The sequence below is a fragment of the Dipodomys merriami genome, unplaced genomic scaffold, assembly GCF_024711535.1.
Source record: "Dipodomys merriami isolate MVZ:Mamm:240054 unplaced genomic scaffold, mDipMer1.0.p SCAF_918, whole genome shotgun sequence".
NCBI classification, from domain to species: domain Eukaryota; kingdom Metazoa; phylum Chordata; class Mammalia; order Rodentia; family Heteromyidae; genus Dipodomys; species Dipodomys merriami.
Window position 1 is genome coordinate 22,512 of NW_027206533.1, and position 18,264 is coordinate 40,775.

An 18,264-nucleotide genomic window follows, 5' to 3' on the forward strand; every position below is an offset into this window, starting at 1 on the left:
GGGGAAGTACAAGAGCTATGTGGTAGTGGCTGTGACTGAGGTCAGGGTCAGACAGGGCTCCCTGCCAGGCTGTGTTTGCTGGTGGTTATGTGGTGGCCCTTGACTGCAGATAGAGATGGGTGTTCAAGAGGATAGAAGCTGGAGGAGGTGGCCAGTTTGGGGAGAGGCAATAGATGCATAAGAGTTGTCCTCTGAAACATTTTCAGGAAAGAAGCAATGATATTCTTAGAGACCAGTACATATCTTGAGCCCAGGAAAGGCCAGAGTTTTGAGCTAACTAGTGGGGAGCCAAGGGAAGCTGGGCTTGGTGCTTTACTCTAGGAGTAGAGGAGTGTGTATTTTGAGTTCAAAGGCCCATCTGCATTCCTCACCCTGTAGATGGCCTGAAAGTGCCAGAGAGGGAGGCAGAAGGGCTAGGGTGGGTGGAGCTGGGCTCTGGGAAGTAAAGGAGGTCTAGGAAGGCCCCCTCAGCTCTGGGGGAAGTAGGACGGCCCTGGTGACATATACCATCTACTGTTTTGCTAGTGGTGGTGGGACTGGCGCCTGGTAGTACCTGGTAATTTCTCTCTCTCTCTCTCTCTCTCTCTCACTTTCTCTTCATGGGGCTTGAACTCTGGGCCTGGGTGCTGTCCCTGAGCTCTTCACCTCAAGGAGAGCCCTCTACCATTTGAGCCATGCTTCCAGTTTTCTGGTGGTTTATTGGAGATCAGCATCTCATGGCCTTTCCTACCTGAGCTGGCTTTGGAGTGTGATCCTCAGATCTCAGCCTCCTGAATAGCTAGGATTACAGGCCAGTGCCTGGTCTCTCTTATTTTTCTATGCTTATTTCTAATTTGCAGTTCTGATTCTCAAAAGTGTGTACTTATTTTTTTTTAACCTTACATTAGTTATACGGGGGTGGGGGAAGGATTTCATTGTTGCATTTCCACGTTTGCAATGTATTCTAACCAGTCTTATTCCTTTTATCACTCCTGCTTCTCAAAACAATCTGAAATGTTTTAACAGTTAGAAGAAGCACGTCAGATACATTCTCATTTTGAAAAAGAATTTCTCCACAAGACCGAGGAGACTGCACAGCTTGTGCAGAAGCAGCAGGAGATGCTGGAACGCTTGCAAGAGGAGAGCGCCGCCAAGGCTGAGCTGGTGCTGGAGCTGCACACAGCTCAAAGTAAGCTGTGTACTTCATCATCAGGGATTCCGCTCTCCTACAGGAAGCGTGAGAAGCAGAGTATATGAATAAACTACACCTGTGTGTGGCCCGCTGACATCCCTTAATGAAAATTGTACTTGGGGAAGTATTTATGGCTTGGGTGCCCTGGGTTACTGGCAGGGCCATTTAAGGGCCACCATCTCTTGGCACTGACCTCTTCTTTTTGGGTTGAAGAAAAGGAATGCCCTTGACACTCAGTGTTCGTCCCATAGCCTTCCTGGGACGGAGGTTTCTTTGCACACTGTCTTAACATAGGGGTCGCTGGTGTGTAACCCTTTTCTGTGGTGTGGGCTTCTCCATAGCCCCACCTCCACGGAAGACAGCCTGTGACTGCTTGCCAGGAGTGTTGCCTGTGGTCTCCTAGCGCCCATAGGGCTTCTGGTGGGCTCTCATCCTCCAGGTGAATTGCAACACCTTGCCTGAACACTGTCTCTTCCTCAGGCCTCCTTGAAGGGTTCAAGGTGGAGAAAGCTGATCTTCAGGAGGCACTTGGCCAAAAGGAGGAGCTGGAGCAGCAGCTAGTCCTGGAGCTTGAAAGCCTACGACAGCAGCTGCAGCAGGCAGCCCAGGATCTGGCTGCTCTCAGACAGGAGAATGCCACCCTGTGGAGCCAGAAGGAAGCCTTGGCTGCTGAGGCAGAGGCAAGGGAGGCTGGTAAGGAATGTGGATGTAGAGGTGAGGGTGGGGTCCAAACTCGCACAGAAGCTTGCTAGTTATAGGTGTGAAGACATGGAAAGCAAGGAGCCGGGCTTGTTTGAAAGTGACTGGCAGGATGTAGCTTCAGTTGCTACACAGTGGTCTGGAGGAAGATGATCCTCTTGACTGGTATTGCTTTTGAATCCTCTGGAACAGTGAACCGGGATGGATGGGAAGGTGGCTCAGAGGTAGAATGCTTGCCTCGCATGCATGAGGCCCTGGGTTCCACTCCTCAGCACCACATAAGCAGAAAAAAGCTGAAAGTGGTGCTGTGGCTCAAGGTAGAGTGCTAACCTTGAGCTGAAGAGCTGAGGGACAGCGCCCAGACCCAGAGTTGCCCCATGACCAACCCTCCCACCCCCCAAAAAGTGTTGAACCCTAGCTACTCAGGAAGCTGAGATATGAGGATCATGGTTCAAAGCCAGCCCGGGCAGGAAAGACCATGAGACTCCTATCTCCAATAAACTACCAGAAAACCGGAAGTGGTGCTGTAGCTCAAGTGGCAGAGCACTTGCCTTGAGCTGAATTGCTGAGGGACAGCGCCAGGCCCAGAGTTCAAGCCCCATGACCGACCAAAAAAAAATGAGCTTCTTAAAATTGTACTGTAAATGTGTGTCTCCTGTGTGAGAAAAACAACTTGAAGAAGGAAAGGTTTATTTTGGCTCTGGCTTCAGAGGTTTCATGGTTACTTGCTAACTGCTGTGTTCAGGCAGTGCACCACGCCTGGACTGTGTGGCAGAGGAGGGCTGCTCACTTCTTGGTGGATAGGGAGCTGAGGAAGCTCACTCGCTCACTTGAAAAATTATATTTTGTTTTGTTTTATGTGGTACCAAGGAATTGAAACCAGGGCCTCATGCATGCTAGGCAAGCACTCTACCACTGAGCCACCTTCCCAGCCCCCCCTTTTTTTTAAATTTTTTATTTATTTTTTATTGTGAAAGTACTGTACAGAGGGGTTACAATTACATGGACAAGATAATGAGTACATTTCTTATCAAGCATTGTAGCCTCCTCCTTTGTTTCCCCTTCCCATCCCCCCCGCCCCCCGTCCCCCAGCCCTTTGTTTTTTATTTTTTATTTATTTATTTATTTATTTATTTATTTTGGGGGGACCCTGGTGAAGCCTTTCAGCCCTCAAAATTGTTGCCTTAGTCTCTACTGGGTTCTAGACTTTGAACTTGATTCCTTTTATTTAGTGTGCCTCAGCACACTTTCTGACCCCTTTGAGAACTTATTGAGACCTACTTCCTGAAACATATACATACATCCATGGGCTCAAATTCAAGATTTAATATCTTTTTTTTGTTTGTTTGTTTGTTTTTTTTGTCACTCATGGGGCCTGAACTCTGGGCATAGGTGCTGTCCCTCAGCTCTTCAGCTCAAGGCTAGCGCTCTACCACTTGAGCCACAGCACCACTTCCAGCTTTTTCTGCTTATGTGGTACTGAGAAATCGAACCCAGGGCCTCATGCATGCAAGGCAAGCACTCCCACCACTGAGCCACCTTCCCAGCCCCCCTTGTTTTTTATTTTGAGACAAGATCTGGCCATATAGATAGGCCAGGGTGGTTGTGAACTTGATCCTTCTGCCTCAGCCTCGTAGGTACTGTTATTAGAGTTGCAACACATCACTGTGCCTAGCCAGATTTTTAGTGTTTTTTTTTTTTTTTAGTCATAAATACTGAAAATGAAATGGTTGAAACATAAGTGTAATTGATGTGTTAGAAATAGTTCCACACCATTGTCAGATTTGCTCGGTCGTGTCTGGCTTTTTCATTTGTATCTTCTTTATTGCTTTATCTTCAGGCTAAAGTACATTAATTTCATTTCTGGATGCTGTGTTAATGAGTTTTCTTTTTCTTTTTGGGCAGTACTGGGATTTGAACTTAGGGCCTTAATACTTGCTAGGCAGGTACTGCTGAGCTACTCTTCTTGCTGAGATTCTCTTCCAGTCGTAGTAACTTTTTGAAACTGTCATGTGCTGGGCACTGGTGGCTCACGCCTATCATCTTAGCTTCTCAGGGGGCTGAGGTTTGAGGATCATTGTTCAAAGCCAGCCTGGGCAGGAAAGTCCCTGAGAGTCTCCTCCCCAATTAACCACCAAAAAGGCTAGAAGTGGAACTATGGCTCAGTGGTAGAGTGCTAGCCTTGAGAACCAAATCTTCAGGGACAGTGTCCAGGCCCTGAGTTAAAGCCTGAGGACCAGCCAAAAAACATATGTACAAAATACATACATACAAACAAAATAAAACTTTCATTGGCAAACATCTTTCTTCAGCTTTCAATGACTTTTTCCAATTGTCATTGGTGAACTTCTTATTTGGTTCTTTTAATCTTGGTCCCTGTTCTCAAAGCCTTTGGATTTACTCCTGACTTCCTCTGTGCTGCCTCATCTCTCCTTTCTGCTTGCTGTGTTGAACAGGACTTCCTTCTTCAGGTGTGAATGTGTGCAGTCAACCAAGTGTCTTCCCTTCGTTGTCCAGGTCTCCTTGTCTCCCAAGGCTCTGTGCGTGGGGCCTTTTTAGGACTGAGTGTTTGACCATTCCCTTGCTTCCTTCTTTGTTTATTAGGCATAACAGGTGATACAAGATTCTAATCCTAGCTCTTCCCTGAGGTCAGAAGACTCACCATTTTCTGCTAGGTAGGTCTTTCAAAAACCCTCACTGCAGCCAGTAGTCTGCCATGGTGTCCTTCCTGGAGACCTTGTGTTTTATTAATGTGGGCATGACAGATACAGAAGTTGGGCCTGTGGATAGTTAGATACCATATTGGGCTGCAGCTGGGTTTCTGTGCTGCCCTGTAGCTCTGCTCTGTAGGGCCTGAGCTTCTATGTAGGACTGATCTGCAGGTCCTTGGCAGAGGCTGGGCTTAGGTCAGCCACTGTAGGAATATCTCCAGGAACTCTTCCTATCTTGAGCTGCCCTTCTGTGTGCTTTGTCACTGTGAAGCTATTGTCACTTTTCTGGAGTCTTCTTAGATGGCTTTCATTTTGGCAGTTTATTTCCTCTGCCTTACCTCTCACCCTGGCCTCTAAAGCTTTAGTACTGTCTGTTCACGTTCACACCCAGGAAGCCCAGCTTCCTGGGGCCAACAGTGAGCACCGTGTCTTCAGTTTCCCTGGCCATAGGTTTCCCCCCCTGTTTGGTGAACATGGACTGATTTCCTAGGAACCTTGGGATTCATGGGGAACTGTAGCTCTGCCTCCTCTCTCCTACTTTTAACTATGGAGTATGCGTTGTGGTCAACCTCAGGAAGATGCATCTGTCCTGTTTGTTTTCTTGGAAATGAGCACACGATCCCCGGGCACCAACCCCTGAAACCACAAGGGAGCAGCCCAGTGGTGTCATGGTTGTGTGGGGTTCGAGTGCTGCCTGAGTGCTGCTGTCCCTACCATGGTTGGCCCCATCTTCTGTTTCCCTCTCTGTGATGCACTGTGTTTCCCCTTTGTAGGCATGCCTGCCTCTGCTGCCCACAAGAACTCAGGTTTGTAAAGACAAATGTGATTTCTGCACGATGTCCTCTATGTTTGCATCAGATTTTACAAATTACTTACTAAAATGTACTTGAGAGCTAAACTGTTAAAAGGATACTGTAATCCTTTTTTTTTTTTTTCTTGTCATAGGGTTTGAACTCAGGGTGCTGTCCCTGAGTTTTTAATGCTCAAGCTAACACTACCACTTGGGCCTTAGCTCTGCTTCCAGTTTTCAGGTGATTAATTGGAGATAAGAGTCTCATAGACCTTCCTGCCTGGGCTGGCTTCAAACTGCAATCCTCAGATCCAGGTTCCTGAGTAGCTAGGATTACAGGCATGAGCCCCCAGCACCTGGCTGGATACTGCAGTCTTTACTATTTATTTACAAAAATTGGCCAAGTTTTTTTTTTACCATTTTAAAGCTTCAAGACATAAGTATTTCTCTAATGACGACTGTATTTACTATAAGCCCTGTGTGGACTGTGTTGCAGGAATTGACATCAGTGGTGGTGATTGTTGGGCCAGTTTCTCAGTGGAGCCTTCTGGAAGGTCTTCAGGGGAGGGACTGGGCCACCCTGTGCTCTGTGCCTTGTCTGATTTTCTTTCTTTCTTTCTTTCTTTTTTTTTTTTTTTGGGTCCAGTCGTGGGGCCTGAACTCTGGGCCTGGGTACTGTCCCTCAGCTCTTCAGCTCAAGGCTAGCGCTCTACCACTTGAGCCACAGCGCCATTTCCAGCTTTCTATTTGCTTATATGGTGCTGAGGAATCGAACCCAGGGCCTCATGCATGCAAGGCAAGCGCTCTACCACTGAGCCACCTTCCTAGCCCCCTTGTTTTCCTAGCCCCCCCACCCCCGATTTTGATACATTTACATGGCTACTATGTCCCATGACCTTGCATGGAAGGGGCTGAGGGCAGGGAGGGGGGGTGGTCCTCTACCCTCTAGTGTCTGGGCTTAGCTGGAGTCTGTGTTTGTCTCCTTGAACTAGTAGTGCTGTTAAGAGTGGCCATGTTTAGGCCCTTTTCCTGAACTGAAAATTATAACTGCATGTTTAAAGCTAACTTTCAGTAATTGCTGATTTCTTTGCATGAAAGTTTTTTGAGAATGTTATGCTAATAGTATTGATTTGTCATAAAGGATTGGCCTTTTTGAAAACTAGTGAAATGTAAGAAAATTTGTAGACAATATTTTAGCTTTTTTTAAACTGCCAGTCCTGGGACTTGAACTCAGGGTCTAGGTGCTGTTACTGAGCTTTTTTAGTGTTTTGTTTTTTTTGTTTTTGTTTTTGTTTTTGTTTTTTTGTTCTGATTGTGGCGCTTGAACTCTGGGCCTAGGCACTTTCCCTGAGCTCTTCAGCTCAAGACACTCTACCACTTGAGTCACAGCACCATTTCTGGTTTTCTGGTGGTTAATTGGAGATAAGAGTCTCAGGGACTTTTCTGCCCAGGCTAGCTTTGAACCACGGTCCTCAGATCTCAGCCTCCTGAGTAGGTAGGATTATAGGTGTGAGCCACTGGTGCTGGCAGCTTTTTTAGTTCTTACTGGAGGTAAGAATCTCATAGACTTCTCTGCCCCAGCTGGCTTCGAACCATGATCCTCAGATCTTAGCTTTGTATGTAGTTAGGATGATAGGTATGACAGCCTGTTGTTTTTTTTAAGTTATCTTGCTTGACAGGTGCTTTATCCCTGAGTCACATCATCAGTCTTTTTTGCACCGGGTTATTTTTGAAGTGGGGTGTGACTTCTTGCCTGGACTTGAACCTGGCCCTCAGTCAGCCTGCTTGAGGCAGCTGGGGTGATGGGTATGTTTCACATTTGTCTTTATTTTGAGAGGATGTCTGAGAAAGCCTTGCATCTATTGAGATGTGGGTCTGGAGACAAAGACAGGCTGGTTCCAGCCCCCATAGTATCACAGCCCTGTGATACCATGCAAAAGGCATCCAGGTGGGCCTGCCTGATAGAAGTCAGGGTTAGTAGCTTTACAGGCCTGCTTGGGTGTACTCTCCAGGGTGGCCAAACTGTTCTTTCCTGGTAACTTCTATCAGCCCAGTTTGAGTCCCAGTGAGCAGCCCATCAAAGTCCGGCACTCTTCTGTGTATTGTCATCATGAGGGTGTACACATTTCCTGGGCCCTGACTTGTTTTCTTGGCACTCTTAGCACTACAGAAGGAAATGGAATCTCTAACCAGGGAGCAGTCAGAGGCCAGGAAGCAGTCGGAGAAGGACCAGGCATCTCTGCTGTCTCAGATGAAGATCTTGGAGTCAGAGTTGGAGGACCAGCTCTCACAGCACCAGGGCTGTGCCCAGCAGGCCGAGGAGGTGGCCACGCTAAAGCAGCAGTTACTTGCCCTGGATAAGCATTTGCGTAGCCAGCGGCAGTTCATGGACGTAAGACCTCTGGATAATAAATTTTATTTACATCACTAAGTTTCAAGATGGCACGAGAAGCTTCTATAATATGCCATTCAAAATAAATGCCATGGTGCACTGATTGGCACTGTTTCTTATTTGATTTCATAAGCTGGTTGTGAGGGAATTCTGTCAATCTCGTGTTCCCTCTTACTATCATGGGAGAAGTTTTTAGCAGTTGAGTTTTAGTCTTGCATCTGGGGTGTGTGTGTGTGTGTGTGTGTGTGGCCTTCCCTTGTTGGAGGACACACCCTGTTTAGTGCCATCTGTGCTTACTGAAGCTTCTTGTCCACAAGCTTCAAAATGTTCTCTTCTCCAGGCTTCCTTCACATTAAATCTAAAAGGCCATTCCTCTTTACTTAGCTCCATTTTGTGAAATGACGGTGGTGAAGAAGCTGTTACTGGTGGGTGGACGTGTGTATACTGCTGGCCATATTCCTTGGCTCTGAGGTTTGTTACAGGCTTTCCAATGGGAGGGTTCTAATGTGTGACCACTCGTTGTTGCAGGAGCAGGCTGTTGAGCGTGAACATGAGCGTGAAGAGTTCCAGCAGGAGATCCAGAGGCTGGAGGAGCAGCTCCGCCAGTCAGCCCGGCCACGGCTGCCAGATAACCTTGATAGCCAGGTAGAGTGTGTGCTGTGTCTATGCAGTAGCTAATGTGTATAGTTTTGTGGGTGTTTTTCTTTCCTTTTTGACTTTTCAGTCTTTTGGACTTTCTACTGAGGCTGTCCTGAAACTTCAGTCCTTCTGATCTTAGCATCTCACACAGCTAGTATGATAGGCCTGCACCATCATGCCAAGCTATTGGTTGAGATTGATGTTTATTGTTGGACTGGTCTTAAACCACAATCCTCATATCTCATCTTCTCAAGTAGCTAGGATTACAGGGTATGAGCCACTGATCCCTGGCTTTTTTACAGCTGTTTTTGTTGTTGCTGTGGGCTTAAACTCAGGGCCTGGGCACTGTCTCCGAGCTCTTTTTAGCTGAAGTCTAGTGTTCTACTTGAGCCACAGCCCCACTTCCAGTTTTCTGGTGGTTAATTGGAGATAAGAGTCTCATGGACTTTCCTTTCCCTTTCCTTTCTTGGCTGGCTTTGAACTGAATCCTCAGATCTCAGCCTCCTGAGTAGCTAGGATTACAGGCGTGAGCCACCAGCACCTGGCCTTTCTATAGCTTTTAGTAAATATTTCTGGTGGTACTAGGTCTTGAACTCAGGTCCTTGTTCTTGCAAAAGATAGGTGCTCTATCACTTGAGAGCTAGGCTGCCAGTCTCTTTTTGCCTTGCTTATTTTTAAGGTAAAGTCTTACTTTATGTTCAGGCTGCCCTGGGCTGCGGTCTCTCTACTTGTGCTGAGGATGACAAGAGTTTGCCACCATACCCAACCATTGTGCTTCCTCCATAACAGTCCTTCACCACAGTACCCAGCTGTTGAATGAGGTAGAATGTTGAGAACTTGTATGCCCAGGCTGGCTTTAAACTGTTGTGCCTAATCTCAGCTTCCTGAGTAGCTAGAATTGCAGGATTGAGCTACCTCACCTGGTTTCTACAGTGTTTTTTATTTTTTTTTCCTTTCCTTTTTTCCTTCTCTGTGTTTGTGTATACCTATGTGTATGTATACACCTACACATATACACACATATGTATACACACAAATACATGCATGCAATTTCTTTTCTTCTCTCTATATATACACATATGTATATATACATACATATATCCATGCTCACAGCTGGATGAGGAGGTAGATGGCTATGTTTAGGGGCTACCTGCTATGGGGCTACCTGTATGGTGGGTTGGGTCTTGTGTGCCAGCTTATTTCTTTGCTGTGCAGTGACCTTTTTTTCTGAGGTAGCTGTAGTTGATTTTCTTATTCATTTTTTAAATTAAGCTCATTTTGGGGGAATGATAGATTTTCATACCGTTGTAAGAAGTAAGACTCAGAGCCAGACACTAGTGGCTCATACCTATAATCCCAGCTTCTCAGGAGACTGAGATCTGAGGGTCATGGTTCAAAGCCAGTCCAGGAAATAAAGTCCATGAGACTCTTATCTCTAGTGAACCACCAGAAAATTAGAAGTGGAGCTATGGCTCAAGTAGTGGAGCGTTAGCCTTGAGCAAAAAAGCTCAGGGACAGCATCCAGGCCCTGAGTTCAATCTCCAGGACCTGTGTGTGAGTGAGTACATGCATGTACACACACGTGCATGCGCACACAAACGTAAGGCTCAGAGAGGTACTTGTACCCTATGGCCACATCCTGCAGAATTAGACTCCAGGAGCACAAGCCAGTGTCAGCAAGGTATAGTGAAGTCTCCCACTGCCTCTCTTCACAACATCCCTTCCAATAACTAGCAGCCACCAATCTGTTGTACTTTGTAATTTTATTATTTGAATAACATAGAAATGGAATCGTGGGCTGGGAAGGTGGCTCAGTGGTAGAGCACTTGCCTTGCATGCATGAGGCCCTGGGTTCGATTCCTCAGCACCACATAAGCAAAAAAGAAAAAAGCTGGAAGTGGCGCTGTGGCTCAAGTGGTAGAGCGCTAGCCTTGAGCTGAAGAGCTGAGGGACAGTGCCAAGGCCCAGAGTTCAGGCCCCAAGACTGGACCCCAAAAAAAAAGAAATGGAATCATGTTGAGAACAACAAAGAAGAACCTCTTGTGTCCATGTCTTGAAATTCATTTCACTTAGTATCATCTTATATGGCCATATGTACATAGCTATTGAGCTATTCTGTTTATCTGCTAAGATTATCCTAGTTGTATACTAATTATTACAAATAAGGGAGCACATGGAACCTATGTTTCTTTGGGTCTGGCTTACTTCACTTAATATGATGTTGTTCTCAATGTACTGTGATTTCTTTTTTCTTTTTGTGTTTTCCCCCTATGGTTTATCCCCTGTTGTGTTCGATTTTGGTACCCTTGGTATTGTAATTATGTTCATCTGAATTGAAGGGGAATAACAAAGTGGTGAGACAAAGGACAAAGGGCGGGGGGAACCTATGTAACAACGATACTCCTAAGACAATATATTGGAAATAATCTGTGCAATGGGGGGGTGAGGAGGAGGAAAAGAGGGAGAAAAATGAGGGAAGGGTAACAAGTTAGACAAGAAGTGTAATCACTACCTTTATGTAACTGTAACCCCTCTGTACGTCACCTTGACAATAAAAAAAATTTTAAAAAAATAGAGTTTTGTATTAGCTTTTTGGGTTGAGATTTTTTTCCCCCCATTCTTTGTAATTCTCTGGTTCATCCAAATTGTTGCTATGGTCACTGTTAGCTTTTTTTTTTTTTTTAAGTTTTGAAATACTATTGTGTTCCTTTGTCAGAATAACTTTCATTTTATGTTTTTTTTTAGTTGCTCTTTTTGTGTCTTTAATAAAAGACTGTCTTTAACCATGCCCTAGTCTTTTTTTTTTTTAACCTCCAAAAGTCTTTGTTTCTTTTATTACCCACACTTTCTCCTACATTATAAACTCATAGATAACTCTTCTTTATTCTGTAGAAAGCTTCATGAATATAGTCTTGGGTCAGTAACTATTTCTCAAGTCGCTTAAATGCTGTTTGATGAATATGAATCCTTACTGTAATTAAAGATCAAAGAGAAATCTGAGCAGGTATAGACTCCATCCACCTTGGTTCTGTGGTAGCATGGGACTGGCCTAGCTGATTAACTATAGTGAACTTGAGCATGTTTGTACCCTAAATAACAATTAAGTGAAAACTTTATGGAAATAAATGCAGGTACCAGTGGCTCATGCTTGTAAGCCTAGCTACCCCAGGAGGTGAGATCTGAGAATCATGGTTCAAAGCCCGCCTGGACAAATATGCTAGTCTTTCTTTAGGTTTAGTGCACCTTGATCTAAAGAAACGGTATTCGTTTTCTCTTATCAGTTATATTGGGACTTTTTATTTGGAAGCAGGTATCTTTTTAATGGTCTCTTGTATTTTTTACACATTTTTTATTCTTAGATTGAATTGTTACAAGAAAAACTGCGAGAAAAATCAGATGGATTTAATGAATTGGTCATAAAAAAAGAGTTGGCAGATCGACAACTTCTGACCCAGGAAGAAGAAATTAAATACCTTGAGGCGACACATGCCAACACCCAAAGACAAATGGCCCAGCTCCAGGAAGAACTAGAAAAGCAGAAAAAAACTGTGAAAGAACTGCAAGTAAAGTATTGTGCATCCTCATTGGGTGTAGCGGGCATCTGGGGACAGGATGGGTTGGATGGCCCAGGGGCGTGGACCGTACTCTCTGACCACTGAGTCACAGCAGGATCCAGTGGTGGAAGGCCTGGCAGACGTCCTTGGTGGCTCTAGACCAGAGCACCTACTTTTTCAGGACTACATCTTCCAGGTGCACCTGCTTTTTGAGTTCAGGAATTGAACTTTTGACATTTCATTTATTTTTGTCACTGAAGTCTAAAAAGCGGCTTGAAAAGTAAGGTCAAACGACATGCCAGACACTTGGGAGGTAGAACTTAAGGAGAGTTGTGGTTTAAGGCTAACCTAGGGCAAAAGTTAGCCAGACCCCATCTCAGTTATGAAGCAAGCGTGATGATGCGTACCTGTTACCCAGCTTTGCTAGAAGCATTGATGGGGAGAAGAGGTCTCGGTCTAGCCTCGCTAGCCCTGGAGAAAAAAATTGGGGACCCTATTCTAAAATTAAAACAGCCAGATATTGGTGGTTCATGCCTGTAATCTTCACCACCAAGACCTTTTGGAAAGTGGTTCAAAGCCACTAGGCAAATAAGCCTGAGACTACATTTTCAAATCATCAGCAAAATGCTAGACTGGAAGTGTGACTCAAATGGTAGAGCTCCAATTGTGGGCAATAAAGTTAAGGGAGAACTGGAGGTTCTTGAGCTCAAGCTTTGACACTCCCTCTCCTCCAAAAAAAGAGGTGCTGAGGGTGGGACCCAAATTGTGGAGTACAAGCACAGACCCTGAGTTGAGTTTAAACTTCTTGCCACCAAAAATGAAAATAAGAAATAAAAAACAAAAATGGTGCCCAAGGAGAAATTTCATTTGAGAATCAGTAGTTTGACTCAGATATATCCTGCTGCTTCCATGCATCTGACTGGTGCCTTCACATCCCCACTTGTCTCCTGATGCTCTGTATAGCCTGACCTGCAGGGACCCTGCTCTGTTTCCCAGCTGGTTTGCTTTAGGGCTGTTCACCCTTCTCATTCATTCACTCAGCAAACATTCACAGAGGTAAAGTGCTAGATAGAGGTACAGAAAAAAACCATTTCCCCTCCAAGTTGAATCACTTAACTGCACTTGCCGATTTGTTTATTCCCCACCTAATATTTTATGACATTTTCTCCATATTAGCTGTTTGGTGGGAACTTTTTCAGTGTTGTTAATATTTATCATATGGATGTAGCTTCAGCCATACTTTGTTAACTTCTTTTCAATATTTTAATTGTAGTCTGGTACATATTTTCTTACTTTGTTAAAGTTACGGAAAATTTCTCATACTGGAGTCATGGGTAGGCCCTGTGACTCTTTACCACATGGGTCTCAGCAAGAGCCCAGAGGGCTCTGTCTAGCATGTGTTGTCTAGAAAGGGGAGTGAACGGGAGTGAACATAGGTGTGTATGGGGGACCCGCTGCCTCAGGATTGATGAGCATGGTTTATACTTTGACAGAAATCTGAAGTCCTTGATTCCCTAAGTGTTAGTCTCATACATTTCCACTTCTCCCTTCAATAGGATAAAGAGGCACTAAAGAGACAGCAGATGAGTGATTCTCTGCTAATGTCTATGTCACAGTCTACACTCAGTGAAGGCAAGTGTCCCTTGCCACCTTTGGAATTCTCTCCTGAGGATTTAGAAGTCCAGCTAGAAACAACACAGAGAAAGCTCCTACAGCGTGAGACTGAGGTAAGCATCCTGGACTGTGTGGACCCCGTGTCCTTTTATGGCCCTGGGTACTTTTTTTTTTGTCGGTCGTGGGGCTTGAACTCTGGGCTTGGGCGCTGTCCCTCAGCTCTTCAGCGCAAGGTGAGCGCTCTACCGCTTGAGCCACAGTACCACTTCCAGTTTTCTAGTGGTTTATTGGAGATAAGAGTCTCACAGATTTTCCTGCCCAGGCTGGCTTGAACCGTGATCCTCAGATCTCAGCCTCCTGAGTAGCTACGGTTACAGGCATGAGCCACCGACTCCTGGCCTGGGTACTTCTTTATAGAAGACTAGATGTCCAACCCTGACACTGATGATTTGTTTCTGTAATCCATGCTACTAGGAGGATGAGATCTGTGGATCACAGTTTGAAGCCAGCCTAGGAAGGAAAGTCCCTAAGACTCATCTCCAGTTAACCACCAAAAAGCTGCAAGTGGAGCTGTCGCTCAAGTGGGACTGCACAAAAAAAACCCCCAATATTGGCATTAAAAAAAAAAAAAGACTAAATGTCCAAAAACAAGTAGAAGGGTTGTGACTAAGATATGTTCCTTTTTTTTTTTTTTTTTTTTTTTGGGGGGGGTGCTTGAACTCAAGGGTCTGAGTATTGTCCCTGAGCTTTCCTGCTCAAGGCTAGTGGTCTACCACTTGAGCTACAGCTCCACTTCTAGCTTACTACTAGTTAGTTAGAGAAAACCTCATGGACTTTTCCTGCTCAGGTTGGCTTCAAACCACAATCCTCAGATCTCAGCTTCCTGAGTAGCACTAGTATACAGCCACTAGTGCCTGGCCTAAGGCATATTCTTTATAATATCAGTATTCTAACTCCTCCTGAGCTTTCTTGGCCGGGGGGGGGGGGGGGGGGGGGAGTCCAGTCGTGGGGCCTGAACTCTGGGCCTGAGCGCTATCCCTCAGCTCTTCAGCTCAAGGCTAGCGCTCTACCACTTGAGCCACAGCGCCACTTCCGGCTTTTTTCTTTTTGCTTATGTGGTGCTGAGGAATCGAACCCAGGGCCTCAGGCATGCAAGGCAAGTGCTCTACCACTGAGCCACCTTCCCAGCCCATCTCCTGAGCTATTTTAATAATTATCAGTTAGAGGGGATGACAATGCTTGATAGGAAATGTACTCATTACCTTACTCATGTAACTGTAATCCTTCTATACAGTATCTTTTTTTTGGGGGAGGGGGGCGTTCATGGGGCCTGAACTCTGGGCCTGGGTGCTGTCCCTCAGCTCTTCAGCTCAAGGCTAGCGCTCTACCACTTGAGCCACAGCTCCACTTCTGGCCTTTTTTCTTTTTGCTTATGTGGTGCTGAGCAATCGAACCCAGGGCCTCATGCATGCAAGGCAAGCGCTCTACCACTGAGCCACCTTCCCAGCCCTATACAGTATCTTTACAATAAAAAACATATTAAAATAATTATGTTAGATAATTTGGCTAGATAGTTAATTAGTAGGTAATTAGATAATTTTTAGATAAATTTTGAAACTTCTTTTGTTTTCATGTTTTTTTTTTTGGTCGGCCGTGGGGCTTGAACTCTGGGCCTGGGCACTGTCCCTCAGCTCTTCAGCTCAAGACGAGCGCTCTACCACTTGAGCTACAGTGCCACTTCCATACAAGAAATTCTTTTTTTTTTTTTTTTTGGTCGGCCGTGGGGCTTGAACTCTGGGCCTGGGCGCTGTCCTTCAGCTCTTCAGCTCAAGGCAAGCGCTCTACCACTTGAGCTACAGAGCCACTTCCATAAACTTCTTTTGTTTTAATGAAAGGTTTTGGACTTAAAGAAACAGCTAGAAAATATTAAGGCTGATTTAGTACGTAAAAATGAAGAAATACTACATCTGAACTTAAAACTGGAGGTACAGAACAATCCTGCTGTGGTCAGCATCCAAGAACTTCAAGAGGAAAATACCAGTTTAAAGGTAAACAGAAAAGATGCTGTGGAGACTTCAGTTGTGCAGATGCTGTGAATGCTGGCATCACAAGGTATCCAGGAGCTTTTCTTCCAAAGCAGAAGAGGGGCTGCACCTGCAGAGCATTGCTGCAGGGGGTGTGCTTGGGATAGCTTTTTAGTCCTGTGAGTGGAGTGCTGGTGACCCTATCCTGAGCTCTGCTCTGCTCCCTATTGCAACATTGATAATCAGTTCCGCAAATGGCGTAATTTCATTTTTATGACTTTGTAATTTCCATTGTGTGTATGTGTGTGTGAGAACCCTAACCTTCATTCTCTTTACCCATATCCATTAGTCTGTTGTTGATTCCACCATTTGGCTGTTATGAACAAGGCTGCAATACTCTTAAGTATTCAAGCATTTCTTTACTATCTTGAGTTATTCTCCTTTAGTTATATAGCCAGTAGTGGTATCACATGGTCATAAAGCAGGTCTGTGATTTTAAAAAAGTGTTATATACACAACAAAATATTATTCAGCCATAAAAAGAATGAAATTATGAGCAGGGCACTGGTGGCTCATGCCTGTAATCCTAGCTGCTCAGGAGGCTGAGATCTGAAGATCACGGTTCAAAACCAGCCTGTGCAGGAAAGTCCATGAGACTCTTATTATCTCCATTTAACCACCAGAAAGCCAGACGTGGTGCTGTGGCTCAAGTAATAGAGCACCAGCCTTGAGCTGAAGAGCTGAGGGACAGCACCCAGGCCCAGAGTTCAGGCCCCATGATTTACCCCCCCCCCAAAAAAAAATGTAATTTGCAGGGAAATGGATGGACCCAGAAACAATTATATTAAATGAAGTAAGGCAAATTCAGAAGAACAAAGGACGTGTTTTCCCTCATACGTAAAAGTTAGACCTAAAATATAAATATGTATGTAAACACACATAGGTGTGTGTGTGTGTGTGTGTGTGTGTGTGTGTGTGTGTGTGTGTGTGTGTGTGTGAGATTGGTCTGCTTATATGCATGTGTAAGATGCCATGATGAAATCCAAATAAACAATGAACATTCACTTTAACAAAGAGGAATATTAAGAAGTTGAGACAGGGCTGGGGTGTAGCTCAGTGGCAAAGCGCTTGCCTAGCAAGTGCAACGTCCTGGGTTCGATCCCCAGTACCAAAAAAGAAAAGACAAAAAAATACAGTTAAAAAAACCCCCAAACAACAAGAGGTTGAGACATTTCTTTTAGGGTGTAAGCATGAGTGGGGGGGGGGGATGAATGAAGATGGGGAGGGAGGACCAATGTAGACAGAATATATACCTGTGTGAAAATGGAATAAGATCAGTTTTGGAAGGAGGGAGAATGGTTGAAAGGTGATTATGAACAAGAAGTAGACTTGTTAAAATGAATTTGCCTTACAACTAGTTGACGTCAATAAAAGAAAAATTTTAATGAGCGTGAGTGTGTATGTGTGTATTATACAAAGGGACTTGTGATATTTCCATATGTGCATATAATGTATTTTGATAATATTTACCCCAAATATCAGTGGCTTTTTATATATTAATGACAAGATTGCTAAGAAAAAAATCATAAAAGTAGTTCCATTCATAATATGTATAAAAACTAAATTATCTAGGAATATGTTTGATCATGGAAGTGAATGACCTCTACAGTGAAAACTGTAGAGCACTGGTAAAGAATTTGAAGAGGACACAAAATGAGAAGACATTTCGTGTTCTCAGATATGGAAAATTATTACTGTTAAAACATCCATCTTTTCCTCTTACCATTTACAGATTCAAAGCAGTTCTTGTTAAAATATCAGTAACATTCTCTGACACGTGCTTTCTCTTTAGATTGGGTACAGCAGAAGCTCTGAGGTTGAAGAATTAAAAGCCATTATTGAAAATTTACAAGAGAACCAAGAACGATTACAGAAGGACAAAACAGAAGAAATCGAACAGCTCCACGAAGTCATTGAGAAGCTGCAGCATGAGTTGACCCTCATGGGGCCTGTGGTACATGAACTCAGTGACTGTCCAGCTGACAGCCTTCACAGTGAGCTGCTTAGCCTCCAGTCTAAGGGGCCAGGTGGGCAGGCGCTGCAGGCTGAGCTTGAAGCCACATGCTCAGCCAAGGAAGTCTTGAGCCAGGTGCTGGCTGAGCAGGTACAGGGGCACAATCAGGCCCTGGAGGCTTTGCAGCAGCGCCTGCAAGCTGCAGAGGAGGCTGCCACACAGCAGCTGGCTGAACTGGGACGCATTGTGACACTCAGGGAGGCTGAGGTTGAGGTGATGGCCTCCCGAATTCAGGAATTTGAAGCTGTCCTGAGGGCAAAGGAAGCAATCATTGTGCAGAGAGATTTGGAAATTGACGCTATGAACAAGCAGGGAGTGGCTCACTCGGTGGAGCTGCATTCTGTCCTGCTGGCCTTGACATGCTTCCGTGGTGCCCTGGAACGGCAGCCTCTGGCCGGTCCAGGTGAGCCTCCTGAGCTACAGCAGCTGCGAGTACAGTGTGCCCGTCTCAGCCGCCAGCTGCAGCTGCTGTACCAGCGGCTACTGGGCTGCCAGGGGGACCCGGATCAGCATCAGGCCCATGGAGGAGTGCCTGGCGGCTCCCCACATGCTCACATGGACACACAGGCTGAGCAGTATGACCTGTTGGAACAGGT

The 18,264-nt window shown here is 45.1% G+C and overlaps 1 protein-coding gene across 2 annotated transcripts in view; it reads left to right on the forward strand.

The window, feature by feature from the left end:
- Positions 1-18,264, forward strand: part of LOC138821433 (pericentrin-like) — a 74,417-nt gene that overhangs the window by 19,234 nt on the left and 36,919 nt on the right. The window contains exons 5-13 of one of the 2 annotated variants that reach the window (XM_070013643.1): positions 1,006-1,168; positions 1,652-1,864; positions 5,355-5,387; positions 7,534-7,763; positions 8,292-8,408; positions 11,762-11,965; positions 13,513-13,683; positions 15,466-15,618; positions 17,447-18,262. In XM_070013643.1, the coding sequence (XP_069869744.1) occupies positions 1,006-1,168; positions 1,652-1,864; positions 5,355-5,387; positions 7,534-7,763; positions 8,292-8,408; positions 11,762-11,965; positions 13,513-13,683; positions 15,466-15,618; positions 17,447-18,262 (2,100 nt within the window). The remainder of the gene's footprint in view (positions 1-1,005; positions 1,169-1,651; positions 1,865-5,354; positions 5,388-7,533; positions 7,764-8,291; positions 8,409-11,761; positions 11,966-13,512; positions 13,684-15,465; positions 15,619-17,446; positions 18,263-18,264) is intronic. The other variant, XM_070013642.1, reaches the window with a different exon arrangement.